Source organism: Hoplias malabaricus, chromosome 10, assembly GCF_029633855.1.
Source record: "Hoplias malabaricus isolate fHopMal1 chromosome 10, fHopMal1.hap1, whole genome shotgun sequence".
Taxonomy (NCBI): Eukaryota; Metazoa; Chordata; class Actinopteri; order Characiformes; family Erythrinidae; genus Hoplias; species Hoplias malabaricus.
The window spans coordinates 23,798,454-23,820,887 of record NC_089809.1 but is presented as its reverse complement, the minus strand read 5'-3'; the positions used below and the strand labels follow the sequence as shown (position 1 = coordinate 23,820,887).

The 22,434-nt window shown below is 38.3% G+C and overlaps 1 protein-coding gene across 2 annotated transcripts in view; it reads right to left on the bottom strand.

The window, feature by feature from the left end:
- Positions 1-6,234: 6,234 nt before the first annotated feature.
- The window catches only part of rorc (RAR-related orphan receptor C), a 33,437-nt gene continuing 17,237 nt past the window's right edge, over positions 6,235-22,434 (bottom strand). For both annotated transcript variants that reach the window (XM_066682824.1, XM_066682825.1), the window contains 10 exons: positions 13,464-13,549; positions 13,129-13,270; positions 11,659-11,994; positions 10,415-10,534; positions 10,137-10,258; positions 9,827-9,959; positions 9,486-9,593; positions 8,840-8,950; positions 8,622-8,731; positions 6,235-8,334 (listed from right to left, as the gene is read on the bottom strand). In XM_066682824.1, the coding sequence (XP_066538921.1) occupies positions 8,170-8,334; positions 8,622-8,731; positions 8,840-8,950; positions 9,486-9,593; positions 9,827-9,959; positions 10,137-10,258; positions 10,415-10,534; positions 11,659-11,994; positions 13,129-13,270; positions 13,464-13,549 (1,433 nt within the window). In that variant the 3' untranslated portion in view covers positions 6,235-8,169. The remainder of the gene's footprint in view (positions 8,335-8,621; positions 8,732-8,839; positions 8,951-9,485; positions 9,594-9,826; positions 9,960-10,136; positions 10,259-10,414; positions 10,535-11,658; positions 11,995-13,128; positions 13,271-13,463; positions 13,550-22,434) is intronic.

Genomic DNA, 22,434 nt, shown 5'->3' with positions numbered 1-22,434 from the left:
AGTTGAGTGGAAGGAAACATTTTGATAGAGAAAGGTGCACAAGCAGCGGGGATAACCGCAGCCTTCAAAGAATTGTCAAGAAAAGGCCATTCAAAAAATTGGGGAAGATTGACAAGTGCTTCAAGAGCCACTACACACAGACATATCCAGGACTGTCTACTCATGACCCAGAGACAACGTCAGAAGCGTCTTACCTGAGCCAAGTAGAAAAAGAACTGGAATGTTGCTCGTCCAAACTCTTATTTGCAGATGAAAGTAAATTTTGCATTTCATTTGGAAATCAAGGTCCCAGAGTCTGGAGGAAGAGTGGAGAAGGGCACAATCCAAGCTGCTTGAGTCTAGTGTGAAGTTCCCACAATCAGTGATGTTTTGCTGAGACCATGTCGCCTACTGGTGTCGGTCCACTGTGTTATATCAAGTCCAAAGTCAGCGCAGCTGTCTACCAGGAAAAGCACTTAAATTCCCTCTGCTGGCAAGCTTTATGGAGATGCGGATTCCATTTACCAGCAGGACTTGGCATCTGTCAGCACTTCCAAAAGTACCAATACTTGGTTTAATAACCACAGTATCACTGTGTCCGCGTGGGTTTCCTGGACTGGCGCCCCCTACAGGGTGTATTCCTGCCTTGCGATTCCAGGTAGGCTCTGATCCTGAACTGAATAAGCAGTTACAGATAATGAATGAATGCAAGTATCACTGTGCTTGATTGGCCAGCAAACTCGTCTGACCTTAACCCCATAGAGAATCTATGGGGTATCGTTAAGAGGAAGATAAGACACCAGACCCAACAATGCAGACAAGCTGAAGGCCACTATCAAAGCAACCTGGGCTTCAATAACACCTAAGCAGTGCCGCAGGTTGATCTCCTCCATGCCACACCGCAGTGATGCAGTAAGCTGAATATTATAAGCTGTATTTTTCTGTAACTGACAAGACCCTGTAGCTTATTCTCAGCTGTGATGTGAAGAAGATGAATGAAGAAAATTATACACAGACACATCTTTAGTTGTAAATACATTTTTATTCACAAAAACAGTGTCTCGAAAGCTCCTATTGAGCTGGAGAGAGAGTTTGCCAATACTTGTCCCTTGTCCCTCCCCTCACCTCTCATATCTCCATTTTATATATGGGTTTTCCAGTCCAATTAAGGTAAGGCAAATGGCTCTTAATTCCATTATCTTTTATTATTATATTAGTATTATATTAGTCCCCTAACTTAATAAATTCATCCCCCATGAAGACAGAATCTATATGGAATCTCAGATATTCAGAATCATATGCATATATGAACAATACAATATACTTCAACACAACAGCTGAAGTTGCGTGAAGTTCACGTTATTTTTCAAATATGTGTCAGGCAGGTGTTGGGCCCAGTTTAGTGATGGAATTCTTGTAGCCCATCTCCTACTTCAAAACATTTTCATTTGCATTTCCCCCTGCTTTTTTTTACTTTAGATTTTTCTCTAATGTTTATTACCTAAAACATTTCCAGTGTCCTGTTAAAGCTGAAATTCACACTGAATTTCACTCTGTGCCATGTGGCAGGATCTGGCAGCTAGGGTTTCTTATGGGATTAACTTAAGGAACCATTTCCATCAGCTTGCATTGCTAAGCTTTTGGGCTGCCTGAAGGTTGGTGGAGGGGTAAGTGAAGAAAGTGGCAGGGGTTACTTGTATATTTTCTGATATGCACATATTAATTGAATATGAAAGTGAAAGCAAAGGAGAATTTTCCTTGGAAATTAGTTTAGATTTATACAGAAAAGGTCTTCAGATTTTAATAGATGACTGGTGAACGTAAGCCTTGATTATGGTAAAAAAAAAATTGGGATCTCCAAAAATCCTTTGAAATTATCTAAAAATCTGAACTTGTATTGTGAAGCATATATCAGAAATCAGTGAATGCATGTCAATCAATGTCTTATATAAATAACTACTATCACATCTTGTAGGTCTTGGAAATCAGACTCTTGCAGAATTATCCTAACAGATTGGAAAGTATTGTTAATATAAATATATAAACATAGCACAAAAAGTAAGTGTGTTTGGTAGATTATTTCTTTGTTGTAACAACACTTCTTGGCAATAAATCTTATACCTTTGGAAAGCCTTTTAATTTCCCTTTTAAATGGTGCAACATTTGTAAGCAACATGCATTTGTGGTATAAGCAGCTATTGGTTGCGCCCATGAAAAATGTGCCAAATCCTTTCTGCCATTGCCAAACAGCTTATTCAGCCATTGACTCATTGGGTGTTTGGTGGACTGGATCATTGAAGTTTGAAGAAACAACATATTGAAAATTTAGCAATTTATTTATTTAACAAACAAGAGCCTCATTAGCATGGAGGAACCATACACAGCCACAACAGCCTGACACCTCCTCCTCATGCTGGTCACCAGCCTGGTTACACACTGCTGTGGGATGGCATCCCATTCTTCAGCCAGCATTTGTCACAAGTCAGCCAACATGGTTGTGTTGGTCACTCTGGCACGAACAGCACACCCAAGCTGAGCCCACAAGTGTTCAATGAGGTTGAGGTCAGGAGCTGGCAGATCATTCCATCCTCTCCACTCTCAAATTCTGGAAGTAGTCTCTGAGGCGGGCGCTCTGTGGGGGCGAGCTTTGTCATCTTGGAGGATAGAGTTTGGTTCCAGACTGTGGAGATACGGGATTGCCACTGGTTGCAGAATTTCTTCTCGATATCTCTCTGCATTGAGATTGCCTCCAATGATGACAAGCCTCAGTTTTCCAGTGAGGGAGATGCCACCCCACACCATCACACAAAATAAGCTGTTTGGCATTGGCAGAGAGGATTTAGCAAATTTTTCATGTGTGCAACCTACATACTCAGCTCTACAGCTCATTTCACATATGCATGTTCCTTGCAAATGTGGCATGATTTAAAAGGGAAATCAACAGGCTTTGCAACAGTATAGAATTTATTGCCAAGAAGCATTGTTACAACAATGAAAATACCTACCAAACACAAATTTCCTTACTTTTTGTGAGGTGCTCTTCGTAAATTTTGAATATCATGAAAAAGTGGATTTATTATTTCAGTAATTCCATTCAAAAAGTGAAACACACAGACTCATATATTTCAAGTGTTTATTTCTTTTAATTTGATGATTATAACTGAAAACTAATGAAAACCCCAAATTCAGTATCTGAGAAAATTAGAAAATTACTTAAGACCAATACAAAACAAGGGTTTTTAGAAGTGCTGGCCAACTGAAAAGTATGAACAAGAAAAGTATAAGCATGTACAGCACCTAATTTTTAGTTTGGGCTCCTTTTGCCTGAATTACTGCAGCAATGCGGAGTAGCATGAAGTCGATCAGTGCCACTGCTCAGGTGTTATGAGAGCCCAGGTTGTTCTGATAGTGGCCTTCAGTTTTTCCTGCATTGTTGGGCCTGGCGTATTGCATCTTACTCTTCACAATACCCCATAGATATTCTATGGGGTTAAGGCCAGACAGGTTTGCTGGCCAATTAAGAACAGAGATACCATGGTCTTAAACCAGGTACTGGTAGCTTTTTCAATGTGTGCAGGTGCCAAGTCCTGTTGGAAAATGAAGTCTGCATCTCCATAAAGTTGGTCATCAGCAGGAAGCATAAAGTGCTCTAAAACTCCCTGGTAGATGGAATTGAGTCCCAAAATTTAGTTTCATCAGAGAACATAACAGTGGACCACTCAGCAGCAGTCCAGTCCTTTTTGGAAGCAAGGCGCTTCTGACTCTGTCTCTTGTTCAAGAGTGGCTTGACACAAGGAATGCAACGCTGAAACCTATGTCTTATATACGTCTGTGTGTGGTGGCTCCAGGTTGTGGTTATCCCTTTCGCTTGTACACTTTTTTTCTACCACGTCTTTTCCTTCCCTTTGCCACTCTATTACTGTGTTTGGACACAGAGCTTTGTGAACAGCCAGCCTCTTTAGCAATTACTTTTTGTGTCTTGCCCTCCTTGTGTAACAACTGTCAAGTCAGCAGTCTTCCCCATGATTGTGTAGCCTACAGAACCAGACTGAGAGACATTTAAAGCCTTTGGAGGTGTTTTGAGTTAATTAACTGATTAGAGTGTGGCACCATGTGTCTTCAATATTGAACCTTTTCACAATACTCTAATTTTCTGAGATACTGAATTTGTGGTTTTCATTAGTTGTCAGTTATAATCATCAAATTAAAAGAAATAAACACTTGAAATATATCAGTCTGTGTGTAATGAATGAGTATAATATACAAGTTTCACTTTTTGAATGGAATTACTGAAATAAATAAACTTTTTCATAATATTCTAATTTTATGACCAGCATCTATGTATATATAATTTAAAAAACATTGTAAAATGTGGGAAATTGCAATACAAATTTAAAATCTTTCTAATAAGTACTTGTTGGTGTGCTTTATTTATCAATTTTTATGTAGGAAATGCTTCATATAAACTATACTGCCTTAACACTAAAAAACTTCTGGTCAATTGTGTGTGTTTATTTGTGTGTGTGTGTGTGTGTTTGGGTGGGGGTGTCTGTTAGAGAGATTAGTATCATAACACAAAGGTTCTGTTTTTGAGATGAGTCAGTGTCTCGGTTGAGAAGAGATATAACCCCACAGTCTTCTACGCTGGCAGTATTTACCCAGCTGTAAGTGTTGTGTCATGACCACATTCGATTATCAGCTCTCATAAGACCTCAACTGAGTGATGACATTTATTTGGTCATCACAAAAACCAGAAAAGACCTACAACACATTTTATACTCATCTCCTAGAGCTAGGTATCTACAAATAAAACAGTCTGCGAAATATGCAAACATGTGGACAAGATATTTCTGAATCACCAATTAAATGGTAAAAGCTTTCTTACTGCATCACTGCGGCTGTGTTCAATTGGTGTTTACAAGAAAAACTAAGTGTCTGTTTCAGTGTTTCACTTCCTCTAACTTCTACAACACACAATTACACACACACACACACACACACATCCACAGTGAGAAAACAAGTGAACCCCACGAGTCTGAAGTATATGCTCTTACTGAGAAAAAAAATAAAGCAATTAGCTTCTGATGAGACTGATTCCCAGGACCCTGACCTTAACATCAGTCAGTTTGTTTGGGATTACTTGGATCGTGGGAAGCAACAACTATCATTTTCAGTCTGTGAGTTTCCAAAGAATTGGGAGCTGTGATAAAGGTAGACACTAAGCACTGAATTATTAGATCTAGATGTGGGACAGATTTGTAATATTAATATGTAAAAAAAAACAGCACACCCAAGCGCACACACACACACACACACACACACACACACACACACAGTTTGAAACTGTCTCATCAAATTAGTGGTCAAATGCTGCTGTTTGTCCTGTTGAGCCTCTCATGTTGGACCCATACTTACACACCCAAAGATGCTGTTATAAACAGACATGACAAACAGCTTTTATTCTGAGTTCAAATTAACAAATGGACACTGAGTCTGAGCTGAGTGTGAGAGTCATCATTCATTACACAACTTTAATGTATCGCTATTAACCTATATTAACTCACATATTTATGAGGTTATTGTTTCATTTATGCGGCACGGTGGTGCAGCAGTTAGTGTCGCAGTCATACAGCTCCAGGGGCCTGGAGGTTGTGGGTTTGATTCCCGCTCCGGGTGACTGACTGTGAGGAGTTGGTGTGTTCTCCCCATGTCCGTGTGGGTTTCCTCCCACGGTCCAAATAACACATGTTGGTAGGTGGATTGGTGTGAGTGTGTGTCTGTGTTTCCCTGTGAAGGAGTGGAGCCCCCTCCAGGGTGTATTCCCGCCTTGCGCCCAATGATTCCAGGTAGGCTCTGGACCCACCTCGGCCCTGAGTTGGATAAGCGGTTACAGATAAAGAATGAATGTTTCCTTTATTTATGAGTGAAAACTGTTTTGAAATATTACATTATAAATATGTGAATATAAAACTAGCCTTTACCAAAGGCTCAGTTTTTGCAACCAAAAATAGGTCATTGTTCAAGGCATTATGCCCACCTTCATGGCAGAATAATCAATAATCAAAGGGACCATCCAGACTACAACCATCTGTCATGGTATGTGGTTGCATGGCCTGGGTGACTTGCATATGTGAGGTTTCCATTGATGTAATGCATTTAATTTGCAAGAGTGTTCAGTGAAAAGAGATGTTATCAACTCCAGACAAAAGAGATTGGTATCTTTCATTTTTCACATATTTATTTCATGCCTTTTTACTCAGCATAACACATGACTATGGTTAGAGAAGGGGAATCTGAAGCTGAAAACAAACAAAAAGCATAAATGTTTCAGCATCAAACAAACTCACAAACAAAAAACTGTCAATCAACAACAGCTAGGAAAATAAGAGGAAAAAGAATCCACAGCAATACATAATTTAACTGACAAGGGAGCAGGACTTCTAGACAGAATCAACAGACAAATCACACTTATTAATGATACATAAACATTCATACATGCTAATATTGGCAAAAGCTAGTACAGGTTGTATTATGTCCTCATATCTCATACGCACCAATGCTATCATTAGAACTACACACTGACTATTAAACCTGGGACATGGTGTTTATACTCAGCTTTTGTGACCAAAAAATCATAACATATGTTTAATGACTTCAGCTAGTGACTTTCTTCTGACCTGTGGAACTGCCTGTTAAACAGAACCACAGGGAGCACAAAATTACTCAGAGCCCTACAGATTAAACAGGGCTGCAATGTACACCTAGAACAATGGACAAGTAAAATACAGCTGATTTATTTTTTATAAGAAGATATATCCAAAAGTGCAAAAGCTTGTTGCACTAAATTTTGGAACAATACTGTGAGGATCTGATTGCACTGAGTGACAAGAGCATCAATGCTGGATTAATTTTGGTCACAAACAACTCATTTCAGAGGTACTGGATGGTGATCCACAGCTACACAGCCATGGGCTGAGGGAGATATACCCCTCTGTCCCACCCAGACACACAAAGAAGTATTCAAATCAGGGGAAAATGTATCTGACAAAATTATGGAATATGTCAAATATGCTATCAAACATTAATTAATGCAGTTTGTGCAGTTGTTCATAATTAAAATTCAAGTGTAAATTACTTAAATCATAATGGCTTTCAATAGCTTTTTACATAGACTGAGAAATGCCCTCCTTCAGTCGCTCTGTGTAAGATTCAAATAACCCAAAATATATATGTGTGCCAAGACAGACTTGATACTATAATTATTGATTATACAAAAATTCTATAAGCAGAGGGTGGGCTACAAAATTAATTAATTAAAATGCTGTTAAAAGATGATGTATGGAACCAAAATACTATTTTATTGGAAATACAAATATCTTCATTTAAAGGTATTCAAGTATATTACGAATTAACATTACATTTGTTTGGTTATGTGTGTTTTTTTTTGTGCGTGTGTGTGTGTGTGTGTGTGTGTGTGTGGTGACAATGACTAGTACTGGTCCTCATACAAAGACTAACAAGCTGTTCTAAGCAGGTTCATTTTACACTGCTATGAATTGTGTTGGATGGTGTAATAAAAAAAACAATTCAGACAAATCAAAACTCAGAGGATGCTTTGAGATTTGCAGTAGATTACTTTGAAATTCAAAACAAAAAATTTAAAATTTCTCTTGAAAATACAGAGCAAAAGTACAAATATTAAATTCCAACAGTTCATTTCACATTTGAGTATAAATTATCCAAAATCATACAAAGTATTTTCACCCTGTCTGTATCCTGCTGTGGGTGTTTCAAGTCATTTGCAGTGCATTCACAGATCACATCCACAAACCAGGGTGTCACTTTCTGATCACATGTCAACACAGATGTATTACCAGTTGTGAACAACCTATAAAACACTGCCTAAATTCAGCTCAAAGGCATAGTCTATCAAAAATTTTATTCAGTAGCTTAATATTTGTAGCAATATGTTTTTTTCTGTATCTAACACTACAAAATATTCTCTGCACAAAAATACAGACCAGATATATTTATATTTCTAGGGATATTGTCTTCTGTTCCTGTCAGAATTACAAAAATATATTCATCTTTTTCATATGGTAAATAGTACATTTAAGATTATATGGTGTATTAGCAAATGTACTGTGGCAACGTGTGTATATGTGTGCGTATATGCTTGTGTTTGAGTATTTAGAGAGTAGCCATTGCTTGTATATCAGTGTCTGAGCCAAAAAGCTCCTTGTAGAGCGGAGGGAACAGTGAGTTCACTGTGAGTGGATACTGCTGTCGGAACCAGCGCAGCTTTTCAATATGCAGCACACACAGACTCTTCAACTGTGATACCTTCTGATAAAGCTGCAAACAAACAAAACAACAACAAAATCAGCAATTCAGCAAAATAAAAACTGTCATAGCAGTTAAGCTGTGCCTATTGCCACTGAAATTACACGGAATCTTTCAGCTCAGACTGGCTTTGAACAAGCATGATGCAGGACAGCCAATCAGAACCATGGGAATTTGCATATATATCCATTTTAATAGCACAGTATTAAAAATTCTAAGAAACAGAGGTAATGGTAAAATATTTTTTTGGTAAAATACACACACACACACACCACACACACACACACACACACACATACCTTGTGAAGAAGACTCTCCTGGTTGTCTCTGTGTAGGATGTGACTGAGGGCCATTTCTACTTCTTTTCTCACTCTCAGTACCCTGTCCCTGTCCTCCAGACATGGACGATCTACACACACACACACACCTAAATATATGTGTGGAGCCACTTAAACGGTGTCTGTATTGTTTTCATAAAAATGTGTGTAGTAAAAGCGTGTCAGCCAACGTCCCATACCTGAATTTATGAGCACCAGCGCACTAAACAGCGCCACCTGCTGCTCAGTCAGCCTCAGAGCACAAAGACTGTGAGCGAAATCAAAGACGGCTGCAATAAAGTCGCCACACGCTGCAACAAATTTGTACAAACAAACAGAAATGATCATTTCGAAAACACCGTAATCCACCAACAATTACAGTAAATATAAAAAACACAAATAAAAAAGAAGAATAAACATCACTAGGATTTACAATAAGAATAGCGGTATTTTATGTTTTAAATAGTTTCAATCCCTAGACAACCTCGGCTGTGCAACATTTGTTTAAAGAAATCTATTTTCAATTTTTGGTAAATCTATTATTTTAAATGTTATCCCACATTCTGAACTCTTGTATTCTTCTATCCATTTTGCTGGAAAATTAAACCTTTATTTCATAGTATGATATTCCCTACATTTTATACTACACAAAAATCACTTAGAATTATAAACACAAATATGTGGAAGCTTTGCAGCATCTCCCCCAAATCCCCTGAATGTGTAAACATCATACAATATAATGTATAGTGGCGTCCTAAAATACAATAAAAGGGAAACATCACCTTTACTTGAATCTCTGAGGGTTAAATTAGTTTTTCCTGATTAAATTTTGGATGTTCCACTTACCGAGAGATCTGAAAAGCTCAGTTCCAGCAAACTTTCCATCAAAGAAGACTGTGCTGTTTTCAGTGTTAAACATTCGACTCATGCGGACCAGAACCACCTCCATCGAACCTGAGCAAGAAAAACACACGCAGAGGAAAAGGAAAACATGCACAGAGTGACAGCAGGAAGCATGAATATGCAGGTAGAAGCAGAGGAGAAAAAAATAAAGAGAGAAAGGACAGCCAGACATCAAGAGAGAGAGAGAGTAAGGAGAAAACAAAGACAAATATGAAGGAATGAGTACAGACCCTGGCACGCCCAACAGGCATAACTGTAGAATGAATGATTGACAGGCATCTCACCACTCTTGAGCAAGGCGATTTGATCGTTCTGACCGAGCTGCCGAAACCCAGGGATGCGTTTGGCGAACTCCACCACGTACTGCACGGCATCTGTCAATCTCACTGCACAGTGCTGCCACATCCCATCCACAGACTGCAGAGAAAAATGATTCAACTGTATTAAACTTCTGAATGTCACACGTGGTTGAAGTGTTGCCCCTGAGTGCTGATGAGGGAAGTTGTAGTTGTGATAATTATGATAATGGGTTCTTCCCCTTAGAGTCTTCATTGGTACTGTAGTAATAGTAATGCTGTGATAAAGGTTTTGTACCTTGCTCTGGTAAACATGGATCTCCTCCCTGCTGAAAATCTTCCATCTGAGAGCCTGAATCTCCTCCAGACGATACTGACTCGTCTCCCGATGAGAGCGTACAATACTTGTGCACAGCTCCTCTTTACACACACACACACACAGTCAGGAATACTTAAACTTGAAATGATCCACCATATCTGCTGACTTCAATGGCTCTACTAATTTTACTTTACTATGAGGAACATCCAGCCAGTGCATATTGATAAAGTCACTGACTCTCTCTTTCTCTGACTCACCTATGTGCATTGAGGTAGGGTAGGGACAAAATGAGCCTTCTGGGTCAAAAGGTCGTAATCCCATCTCACTTATGGGAATGCTCAGAATCGCCTCGGGAGTGGATCTTCTGGAGTCGAAGCCTTAAACAATGTAAGATGGAAAGAAATAAAGGGAAAACATCCCTGGTCAAATGAAATATTTTGTTGAAATTTTATTTTCATTATCACAATACATTACACATCTCATGTAAACACATACACTGATTTGTTTTCCTGCACATTTACACAGTCCAGTCATAATATTTTTCACCACCTCTTTGTTTCTACACTCATTCTCCATTCTCTCAGCTCCACTAACAATACAAGAGCACTTTGTAGCTCTACATTTACACTTTGGAGTCTGTCTGTTGCTCTGAATTCTTTGTTGCCTTTCAACCTGTTCTTCAGTGCTCAGGACCCCCCACAGAACCACCACAGAGCAGGTATGACTTGGGTGCTGGATCATTCTCAGCGTTGCAGTGACACTGACATGGTGGTGGTGGTGTGTTACTGTGAGTTGTGCTGCAATGGATAGATCAGGCACAGCAGTACTTCTGGAGTTTTTAAATCCCTCAGTGTCACTGCTGGACTGAGAATAGTCCACCAGCCCAGAAAAGGACTATAGGACGACAGCAAAAAAGGACTAGAGGATAACAACACAAACTGAGCTACCACAAGAGCTAATGTCTCTGAAGGAGGTGGGACAATGAGTGGACAGTGTTTTAAAATTCCAGCAGCACTGTTGTGTCTGATCCACTTGTACCAGTACAACACATATTAACATATCACAAACACGTCAGTGTCACTGCAGCGCTGAGAATGATCCACACCCAAATCATATCTGCTCTGTGGTGGTCCTGTGGGGGTCCTGACCTCTGAAGAACAGGGTGAAACGGGGATAAGAAAATAAGCAGAGAAACAGGTGGACTACAGTCTGTAATTGTAGAACTAAAAAGTGCTCCTTTATGGTCAGTGGAGCTGATAAAATGCACAATGAGTGTAGAAACAAGGAGGTGGCCATAATGTCATGATAATATAATATAATAGGCCATAAATTGTTCACATTAATATATTTAACACAGCCAAAATATTGTAATTGTATTTTAAAATGAGCAGTAAATAGGCATTACAAGCCACCTGACACTGGGTAGGCTCTGGACCCACCAAGAAACACAAATATAGAATGCGTGTTAAAATAATATTGTAGTGATCCTGTTTAACCTCACCTCGGCCTGTGGCTGAGAAGCTGCTGTTTTCTACGCTCCTCTGTGAACTCCTGTAGCCCAGTGCTGCATTCTGTGCCTCTCCTGCAACACAGCCGAGGTACGAGTGGACTTCTGGTGGGCAGTTGGGGAGCTCCTGGTCCAGGCTGTAGGAGTAGGTTGGGGCCAGTGGCTGAATAAGGTGAGGCGAGTGACCCCTTGACTCTTTGCTGGGCCGGTAAGCTGGCAGAGGCTGAGGGTCCACTTGATTGGCCTGGAGACGCTGCTGCTGCCGGTGCCTCTCCACCTCCGCAAACAGAGAGTCTCTCTGACGCTTGGACATGCGGCCAAACTTGACAGCTGGACAAGAGAGGACACAGTTACTCACACAGCCCTAGACAAATGTTTGTGCCAGTCAAAAATTGGTATTAATACAATTAAGTGTACGGCCAGGACCCCGCATGAAAATACAATGGTGCAAAGGGGAAATAAAATCCCCACAAAAATGCACAGCATTAAAGTAGCACTGAAATTATGTTCTCTGGGGTGATGAAGCACTGCTCAATTCCTTGTTGATGAGTTCAAGCAGTGTTTGTGATCCAACATGAATCACCCATCAGCTGTGACTGGCCTCGTTAATGTTCTCAAGGCTAAATGAAATAAATACTCTAAAAATGTTACAAAATCTAATGCAAAACTTTCCAGATGAGTACTGAAATAAAGGAGTGCAATCATCCTTCAAGGACAGGTGTCCATAAACATTGGTATGTTGTGTATATCATTGCACACACCACTGCACATTTTGGTTTCACCAACTGTTTAAGATGAAACAGGCCAGTTACAGAGCATGCAATTTAATTCCAATGCAAACTTTCAGTCTTCAGTTAAGTAATAGTTTTAATATTTCACACAAACTTCTTTGATCTAAACTCACATCATAGCACCCCCTTTTATTTTGGCTTTCTATCAAGGTTTTCTCTTTGCCATCACTGGGAGGTTTGTGGTCCTCTTATCACAGATTGTCATGCTGTACATTGGTGTTTGTGTCTTGTTTTTTGTCTTGCTTTTGAAGACCATGGACCTTGGAGGGTGATTGTTGCATAAACAAGAACTTGCTTGTGTACAAACTACTTAAAGAATCATGACACTGCCTGGTACTGTGAAAATAGTATATAGAAATAACATACAGCTGATTGTTTTTTTCAGGATACTGTAGCCTAATACACCCTTATTTTTCATCATTTTAATTATGTCGCAGTGCCTAAGTAATTATATTAAATAGTCATAATGTTATTCTTTGTATACTGTACAGTTACCTGTTTTATATTTTACAATTAGTTTTATAATAAGTGTATATTCATATCAGAAGAAATAAACGGGATGATATTTTAAATGAACTACTAGAATACTAATTTGTTTTCAATTTGTGGGTTTCCATTTTCATACTGAATGGTTATTTTCACATCTCTCTCTCTCTCTCTCTCTCTCTCTCACCATCTCGACTCATTCCCTGGGCGACACATTTCTTGAGGCGACAGCTCTGACAGCGATTTCTGCTGGCACGGTCAATTGGGCAATTACTCTGCCTAGAGCAAGAATACTGCACACTGGAGGACTGACTCCTACGGAAAAAACCCTAAGGAGAAGAAGGTATGGAGGAAGAGAGAAACAGAGAGAGAGAGAGTGAGAGAGTGTGTGTGTGAGAAAGAGAAATAGAGAGAGAGAGAGAGAGAGAGAGCAAAACACAAACCATCAGATTTGTTCATAATAAAGTTGGTGTTATAAACTGAATTCTCATTCTCAGTGATTAGCAGAAGTTCTGTTCTCACCTTGCAGCCCTCACAGGTGATGACCCCATAGTGAACACCTGATGATTTGTCTCCACATATCTTACAGGGTATCACCTCAATCTGAGCTGTAGGCATACACACACACACACACACACACACACACACACAACAACAACAACAAATTCATTGATGGTTGCTCTTTATGACAAGTTTTCTAGAGACATTTTAGTTGCATGTAGATAACACAACATTGATCCCAAAAACTCTCCCTCTTTAAAATTAAGGGCTACACCATTTCCCAAATGCTGAAACTAGCCTTTTACTGGTCTTAGCAGTGTTAGCTACGTACCATTGAACACAACTTTGATTCGCTGTAATCCATTGCTGTAGAGGTGCCTAAATGTTTCAGATAATTTGTGCTGCATAACTTTTGATACAATTAAAATGATGAATTATCCCTAATTGCAAAGCAGAAGAAATGATCAATCTCCTGTTTGACTATCTCTGTAATAACATTTTGATCTCCTGTGGGCTCTCATGTAAACACACAGTTGTTTTGTAACTATTTTAAACCTGTTTTGTAAGCCTAGTTTTAGGGAAAATATAGGAACTGAGCAGCAGTATGACCTTACTCAAAAGTCAAATTATATCAGATATCAGCCACAAAACCAGACAGAAAAGTTCATCTAAATTGTGTGTGTGTGTATGTGCATGTGTGCATTTTGTGGTGCTGAGCGGCTGTGGATGAGAATGTGTGTGCGTGTGTGTGTGGTTGTTTCACATACATTTCAGTAAACCTAACCTGCTGATTTCATGGAACTCAAAGGTGCTTATGAGGCTATCTGGTGCGCAAACACTGTCCTGTAGCCAAAGAACCAAAACCCACAGTTGTCACTTATGCCCTCTAACACACACACATACACACACACACTTCATAAAAAGAAAAAAGCGAATGTAGTGCCAGCTATAGCTCATTACCAGAACAGGTAATTCTGGTAATTGCTTGAAAAACTAAGCACTTGAATAGGGACATTGTTAGGAAATAGGAAAATCCACCATATATTCATTCATTATCTGTAACCACTTATCCAGTTCAGGGTCGCGGTGGGTCCAGAGCCTGCCTGGCCGCAAGGCAGGAATACACCCTGGAGGGGGCGCCAGTCCTTCAAAGGGCAACACACACATTCACACCTACGGACACTTATGAGTCGCCAATCCACCTACCAACGTGTGTTTTTGGACTGTGGGAGGAAACCAGAGCACCCGGAGGAAACCCATGCGGACACGGGGAGAACACACCAACTCCTCACAGACAGTCACCCGGAGCGGGAATCGAACCCACAACCTCCAGGCCCCTGGAGCTGTGTGACTGCGACACTACCTGCTGCGCCATATAAATCCACCATATAAGTGAATACAAGCAAAGCAATATTACAAAAGTTAGCAACAGCCAAATGTCAGCATTAAATGATTCATCGTGCAGCTGAGGTCTCCTCCAATGGTTCGCTCTTTGAAAGTCATGAAACAAGCTATTTCTTGCATTTCTGGCCGGACACTACTCCTAGCCGAATTCTAACATTTCAGCATTTTTAGCTGGATACCACTTTCTTCTCCTAGAAACTGATCGGCATTTTCTGAAGATAAATATTTCAAGCCAGTTTTGATACACATCACACATCAAAATCTATAGTAAAGAAATTAGAATATTGCTAAAAATATCCTAAAATTGGGGGTGGCACAGTGGTGTGACAGGTAGTGTTGCTGTCTCACATCTCGAGGGTCCTGGAGTTGTGGGTTTGAGCCCCTTTCCAGGTGACTGTCTGAGTTTAAAGAGTTTAGTGTGTTCTCCTCGTGCCCCATGGGTTTTCTCTGGGTGGTCCAGTTTTCTCCCATGGTCTAAAACCACATGGTGGACACACACAAAAAGTGTCCATAGGTGTGAGTGAATATGTGGAAGTGTGTATTGCCCTCCAGGACTGGTGCCCCCTCCAGAAATGTTCCTGCCTCGTGCACAGTAATTCTGGGTAGGCCCCGGACCCACCAAAACCCTGATCGGGATAAGCGGTTACAGTCAATGAATGAATTAATTAATATTATAAAAGGCTGGTTTAATATAATTAAGTGTTGATTTGAAGTAAGTATTGTACGCCAGTGTGCCATAGCCAGCAATGCACCTGAACATCACTGCAAGATGCTGGAGCTGTGTGTCACAGACACTACTTGTTGCACCACCATGCTTCCCTCTTTACAAAAAAATCAATGCATGAATGAATGAATGAATAAATTAATAAATAAATGAATCAATAAACATGTTACTAAAAATAATAAGTATTAAGAAATAATCATTTCTATTTTTAATGTGGATGTAGACTCTTTTGGCAGAAATAATTTACAAACCTATCAAGATATTTATTAATTCATGTAGTAGATCATTCAAACTGAAATGAATTGAAAAGAAACAATGAAATGTATCAAGTGTTGATATGTATTCTATATATTTATCATTTTCTGAAACATTTGAAAGTAATTAATTCAATAGTGACATACAAAGCATAAATCGTTAGTATGTCATTTGAAAGGTCTACTTCGTTCTGATTGCACATCTACCTCATTGATGTTTGTTTTACATGATTTCATGGTTTACTTGAAATTTAAAAAGAAATTAACAAACAGAGAAACTAAAAAATAATAATAATTGATGAGATAATATCTGAACAGAGATAAATAAAAAAATCTTACAGTTTAAGTTAAAACAAATTATATTCATTTTCAAAAAAAATTATGATCAAATATAAACCCGTTTTAATAAAATAATCTGAAGACAAAACAACAAATCAACATATAAGGAGTTGTAGTGTTTGCCACTAGAGGGAGAAGTCCATGACACACACACGCACGTGCACGCGCGCACACACACAAACACACAGACAAACACAAAATGTGCACTCATCTTTTGTAAAACATACAAACATACAAACACATTCCTTCGTAAATCCTGAAAAGCTAGAAACACTCAGTAAAAGGTGGGTATTATGCCATTAGGCTTTATGTTAGGGCTTTATTGCTGGTGGAATATGAAACAAATCTACTGAACCCAAACTGTTACAACAGAAAATTAAAGTTTCCTACTGCCACGTTTCCCACTGTGGCCATCAAAGCCTTGCTGTGCTGAGGGGGCTCAATATGCAGGGGCATTTCTCACTCAAAGATCAAAACATCAAAAACTACAGAACATCTTATGAAAAATAAAGATACAAAAAATGATAGAGAGAGAGAGAGAGAGAGAGAGAGAGAGAGAGAGAGAGAGAGAGAGAGAGAGAGTGTGGGGGAATATTTGACAGAGAGAGGAGGTGGACTTGAAGGTGTCAACCTCAGAATCTTTTTAAGTGGTTTACTGGCTTTTCTTTCACTCTGACTATCCCTCTTTCATGCGTGCTCTTACTTTTTCCTTTCCTTTCTCTGTCTCTCTCAGAAAGGATGTGCCTGCCAGTAAGAAAGTCTTTTATCTGTGTTTTTGCTGCCAGGAATGTCCATCCCCCTCTCCTTTTCTCCCCCACAGCCCTCTCTCCTTAATCACGTCAGAACTGCTTTGTCCATTTTTCTCACTTCCTTATGTTTCTCTGATCACTCCTGTGTCCAAGCCATGAGTAAGTGTGTATGTAAGTTCAGCTAACTAATGTGCCTCCTGTTCTTGGGAGTAGTGCTATTGTGTCAGATAATCTGCGTGTGTTTCTGTGTCAGTGTGTTTATGTCAGTGTGTCAGCTGTTGTGTGTGCCCTGATTCTGGGCAAATAAAGGAACTCCAGAAAGCTCATTGTATCCGCAGTGTGTACAGTATGCTTACACGAGTGTGGGGGTGTGTATGTTAAAGAAAGTGTGAAAAGTGGATGCATGATCGAGCCCTTTATATGGTTGTAGTATATGTTTATATGTAATGCAGTTACTTGCTAAAGGATGAGGAAAATTTTAAGGGCATGGGATGTAGTATATCATAAGCTGTAATGCAGTGTGTGTGTGTTTGTACATGCACATGTTGGGGGCACAGTGAGCACAGTTGCGGGCCAGGTGAATTTCCTGTTTTTTGATGATGACAATAACAACTAAGCGAACCACAGAGAGCTGATCAGCTCTTTCTCGATTTGCTTTTTTTCCTTCTCTGACTGTCCATGATTTCTCCTAGCATGAGAAAAGGAAATACCTCATGCTCGCGTGCACACACACACACACACACACGCGCACACACACACACACACACACACACACACACTTGTATGTCTATGATGTTTTTCTTTGACAGGATGTAGACACTTTCAATGGGTTTTACTTTATTGAAATCATCTGCCCTGTTCTTTTGGTTCATGAGTAATATGAATATCTATTTAATCCTGCAAACCCACAGGTTCACGCTGTGTTTCTGTTCATATTCTGGAGAATAAACTGACTATCATGTATACTCAGAAAATAGGAACTAAGAGGGTTTGCGGTTGACCATTGAATGCTCTGCTCAAACATGCATTATTTTGTATTTGCAAGGTTGAGTAAACATGAGTAAAATCATCCTACTTTTTTTTTTAATCAAAATCTGAAATATCAGAAATATACATTATAAAATGATTACATCTATTTTTTAAATGTCACACTTGTGAAAGATCAGATGTCATTATTTGTTGTGTAACATCATAAGGTTTTAATCTCGAAACTCAGTATTATGAAATATAAATATAGGAAAAGATATACTATAGACTTGCAGTAAAACCTGCAGTGGATGCGACAAATTGAGCATTTTTTGTGATTTGTCATTTAAATCAGATAATGGACAAACTGGCATTTCAAACCCTGAAACACAGATTTATTTATTTCAGACCCTTTGTGTAGCCAGAGGAACACAGACACAAAAGAAGATATTATCCTTAGATGAACCCAATTTTTAGATTAATGGTCATTTACGTACACTGTAAAAATGACTTTTCGTGTTCGAGAACAACAAAAAGAAAAATCTTGCTTTTATAAAAACATATCTTTCACTGTAGCAGACACTGTTTAATTAATTGCACTTGCTGTTTGATGTTAATAAGGATCAGCATTTCCCAGCAGAAATTGCACAGTTGCCATTTCTGTTTAAAACATTAACAATGCCATGTTTAAAATGTACATTTAAGTAATATATAAAGCATATTTTTGTTGTTTGGAAATCCAAAGCAACATGTAGACCTAGTACCGCTGTGAGAGTTGTTTTGTGTATGCACAAAATGCAATTGCAGCACCATGTACATTTACTAAACATGGCCTACAAACCTCTTAAACTCTGACCTCAGCCATCATTTGGTTGAAAAACATTTGGCAAAAGTGCACAGCATGTTCAAATTTACACCACCTTCTCAGAAAAACTGTCACACTGGTGGTACATTTCACTGCCACCGTGGCAGTTTCCTCCATGGTACGTCTTGATTTGATTACAGTACCATATCTTACTTACATTTACGCGACCTTGGGTATTAGAAAGGCACTTTATAAATGTAATGTATTATTGAATTATAGATATCTGATTTGATGTGATTTCTTAAATCCCATTGCAAATCAAGACTTTTATTTTGTCTATTCAAAAGTTATTATTATTATCATTAACTTTCCTTTTGGAGAAGGAAATGTAATGTACCTTTAAGGTACACAACAAGCTGTTAAGACCACAGCTGTACCTTTGAAGGGATATTCACACTGTCCTTACCTTTAGAGAACAACGACATACCTGGACAGGACATTTGTGAAGCATGGGTAGGCCAACTGCAGTTAATGTCCGTGTGACTTCTAAAAGCAGCAATTTGAGTAATAATGCAAATGAATTTAATATTGAAGCAAAAAAAGTTAATATGCTACAACTCCACTTCATGATTAAAGGAATGGTAAAATAAATGACAAGCAATTGCACACACACTCATTAACAAGCACAAATGCAGACACAGCAACATCCCCTCTGTGAAACAAAGCGTTTACCTAGCATTCTAATTCTGCCTCGACACCCCACTAAAACCACAAGCTGATAAAGGGTAAATATTCTCTCTCGGCTTTCCATCTCTTCTCCATCTCTCTATCCATCTCAACCACATGCTGATATGCAAAGAAACGTTGTCACGTTTCTCTTTTTCTGCCCTCATTCCTTATCTCACCCCTTTTCTGTGTCTATGATCTCTCCATGCTAACCACTCACAAAGATGGAAGCACATAGACGGTGCAGTTACAGAACACACAAATGAAACTAATGCTGGCCAAGCTTAATCAGATATGGTGAGATAATGCCCTAGTACACATAACACATGAGCACTAAAAACACATTTGAGAGAAATATGACACCCTGGAGCATTTAACAATTTATTGTGATTATATATAAATGTTGGTCTTTTTTGTTTTTTTTATTCTGTAAAACATTTTAACCTGTAAAGTATCTGAAAATGTCCATTTTCATTCATTGGGTGTACTGGGTCATGCCTTAAGCAGTGAACTAAGACTACTACCTACTACCTACTCTACCTACTTAGTGTATCACTACTGTTGTGCATTATATACTGTACTGATTTATCTCCTGTAAAGCTTTACAATCTTATACAACATTCTCAGAAACATTTTAATAAACCACATTCAAGATAATACCATTAAAACCATAAAAATATCTTACCTCAATATGATTTGATTATATCTCTGAAGTTATGCACATTTACAGAAACAAAGATATGATCAACTTTTGGCCTATAACCGTAAGTCTGATGGAAGTAAAGATGTTATCTAGTATACATGGCTGAACAAACTAACCTACACTGAAGTTTCATACAATGGAAAAAACAAGTACAAAACTACTGTAACTGTAAAACAGTAAAGAAAATCCTCATAATCATCTGTAATTTACTTCTGAATGTAGGGATGGAAGGAGACATCACTGATTTCTAACACTTTACTAAACATCACTGGCTCTCTCTCACTCCTTGTGTATATAAACATGCCGTACTGTGCAAAAGTCAGAGAAAACCTTTTGTTTCTTAAGCAGCTACAAGGTCGCACATCCTTGCTGTTCAAACAGAAATTAAGTATATTTATTTAATTTCATTTTATTGTTTGATTTTCTTTTGTAAATACTGTAAAACAAAAAATGTAACATCAAATTACACTAAAGCCTCAACATCTAAACAGCTAATATCAAAAGGCTTAGCATTTCGTGCTTTAGATTTTATCACAGCTTCCATTTTTCTTCAGGGATATTCTTTAAAGTTTTGAAATTTGTTGCATTTTCTGCTTCACATGATCCAATTAATTCACACATTAAGGGCTGAGGTCTGGGCTCTGGGGCGGTGAGTTCATTGTTTGGGGAACAATAGCAGCTTCAATGTTTGTATTTCACATTTTCTGTTGTGTATCTCTTTCCTTTTTCAGTGAGGACTTCTGGACAGCTCCATGTTCTTTCAGACCCATACTACTGAGTTAAATTTTCCTGAAAGTATTAGCAAAACCACTTTTTTTTCCGATCTGAAGCAAGAGTGGAAATCACATGTGGAGGGAGTGGTTTTCTTTTTTTGAACGATAAACACTTTAAGTTTACTTTTTTTCTTTAATTTTAATTCTCATTCCTTATACAAGTGGCTGATGTTATATCTAATCTCCCCAAATGTATCTTGTAAATAATTGAACAATTCTGTTTGGAATTTGTACACAGTACAACAACAACAATAATAATGATAATGTGAAAAGTAGCTGTAGTGCACCGTTTGTGTAGTGGATAAAGCAACTGCCTTTATTGAAGAAGACTATAGGGTTAAAATCCCTTTTCAAATAAGCACAAATAAGTAAGAACTGATGATTGGTATTTAATTCCCTGATCAGGTAAAGGATGGATTTGTAAAAGCTGATCATTATGGCTCAAGTCTCTGCTTAGTTAAAGCACAGACCTTCAAGAACTGATGGTCAGCTGATGTGAAACACAGTAATATCACAGTTCAAAAACATACAGAAACAACAAAAACAGAAACAAGTGTAAGAACATTTCACAGGACTCACACCACATCATGTCAGCAGTTTTGGGGTAGTAATCCTAATATTACAAAACTAGTTACAAGTGCAAGTGCTAAATAATTATTTACTAACCACTAGGAAAGTACAATATATCAGTAAATACAACATATATAATGTGATATTAATACCTTACTGCCCACTTATTAACAACCTGTAAAGTGCAACTTAAAAGTGTCAGTAATATATGCCGTATTCGATCAATATTAGAAAAATAACATATCTTCACTGCCAATGAAAAACACATATCTTTATTTTTTTGGTCAAGTTTCAGTTTACCTACATCATATGAACACAGCAGCTGTCCATCACACTGTGTGAAAGTTTCATGATGAATGGACCAAGAGAAATGCTCCAAAAGTACTTTGGACAGAGATGGTAATATTTAATAACTTACTGTAACATAAAAACCTGTGATTTTAAAATTTATATCCTTGAGCTGGACAAAATGTAATTCATGCAGAATAAGTGAAAGACGGCAACATACGGTTGGTCTGGCTGGTCATATATATCAGAGATTGTTACTGTTACCATCAGCCATCTTTGAATGTCAAGAAAACTTGTTAACATTTGATAATCTTGGAAATGGTATTAAATCAATATATGAATATATATCAATAATACAAAGCCTTGAAATACTAGCACAAAGGCATATGCATATCACATATTATACAAAATAAATACATTTATGTTTGAACAACAGTCTATGTCTCAAATATCTCAGGACTCTAGTACCAAAAACCACGACAGCCTGGTGTTTACAGACCAATAACACAGTGGAAGAATTATTCATCTTATTCAGGGAATGTGTTTTTTTCAATGTTGTTATTGTTACAGGGTTATGTTGAGATCACAATACAATTTTATTAACTATGCGTAACCGTGCCAAAGCATAATACACAGTCTTATACACAAATTATAATATATCATCAAATAAATCTGTACAAAATATTATCTG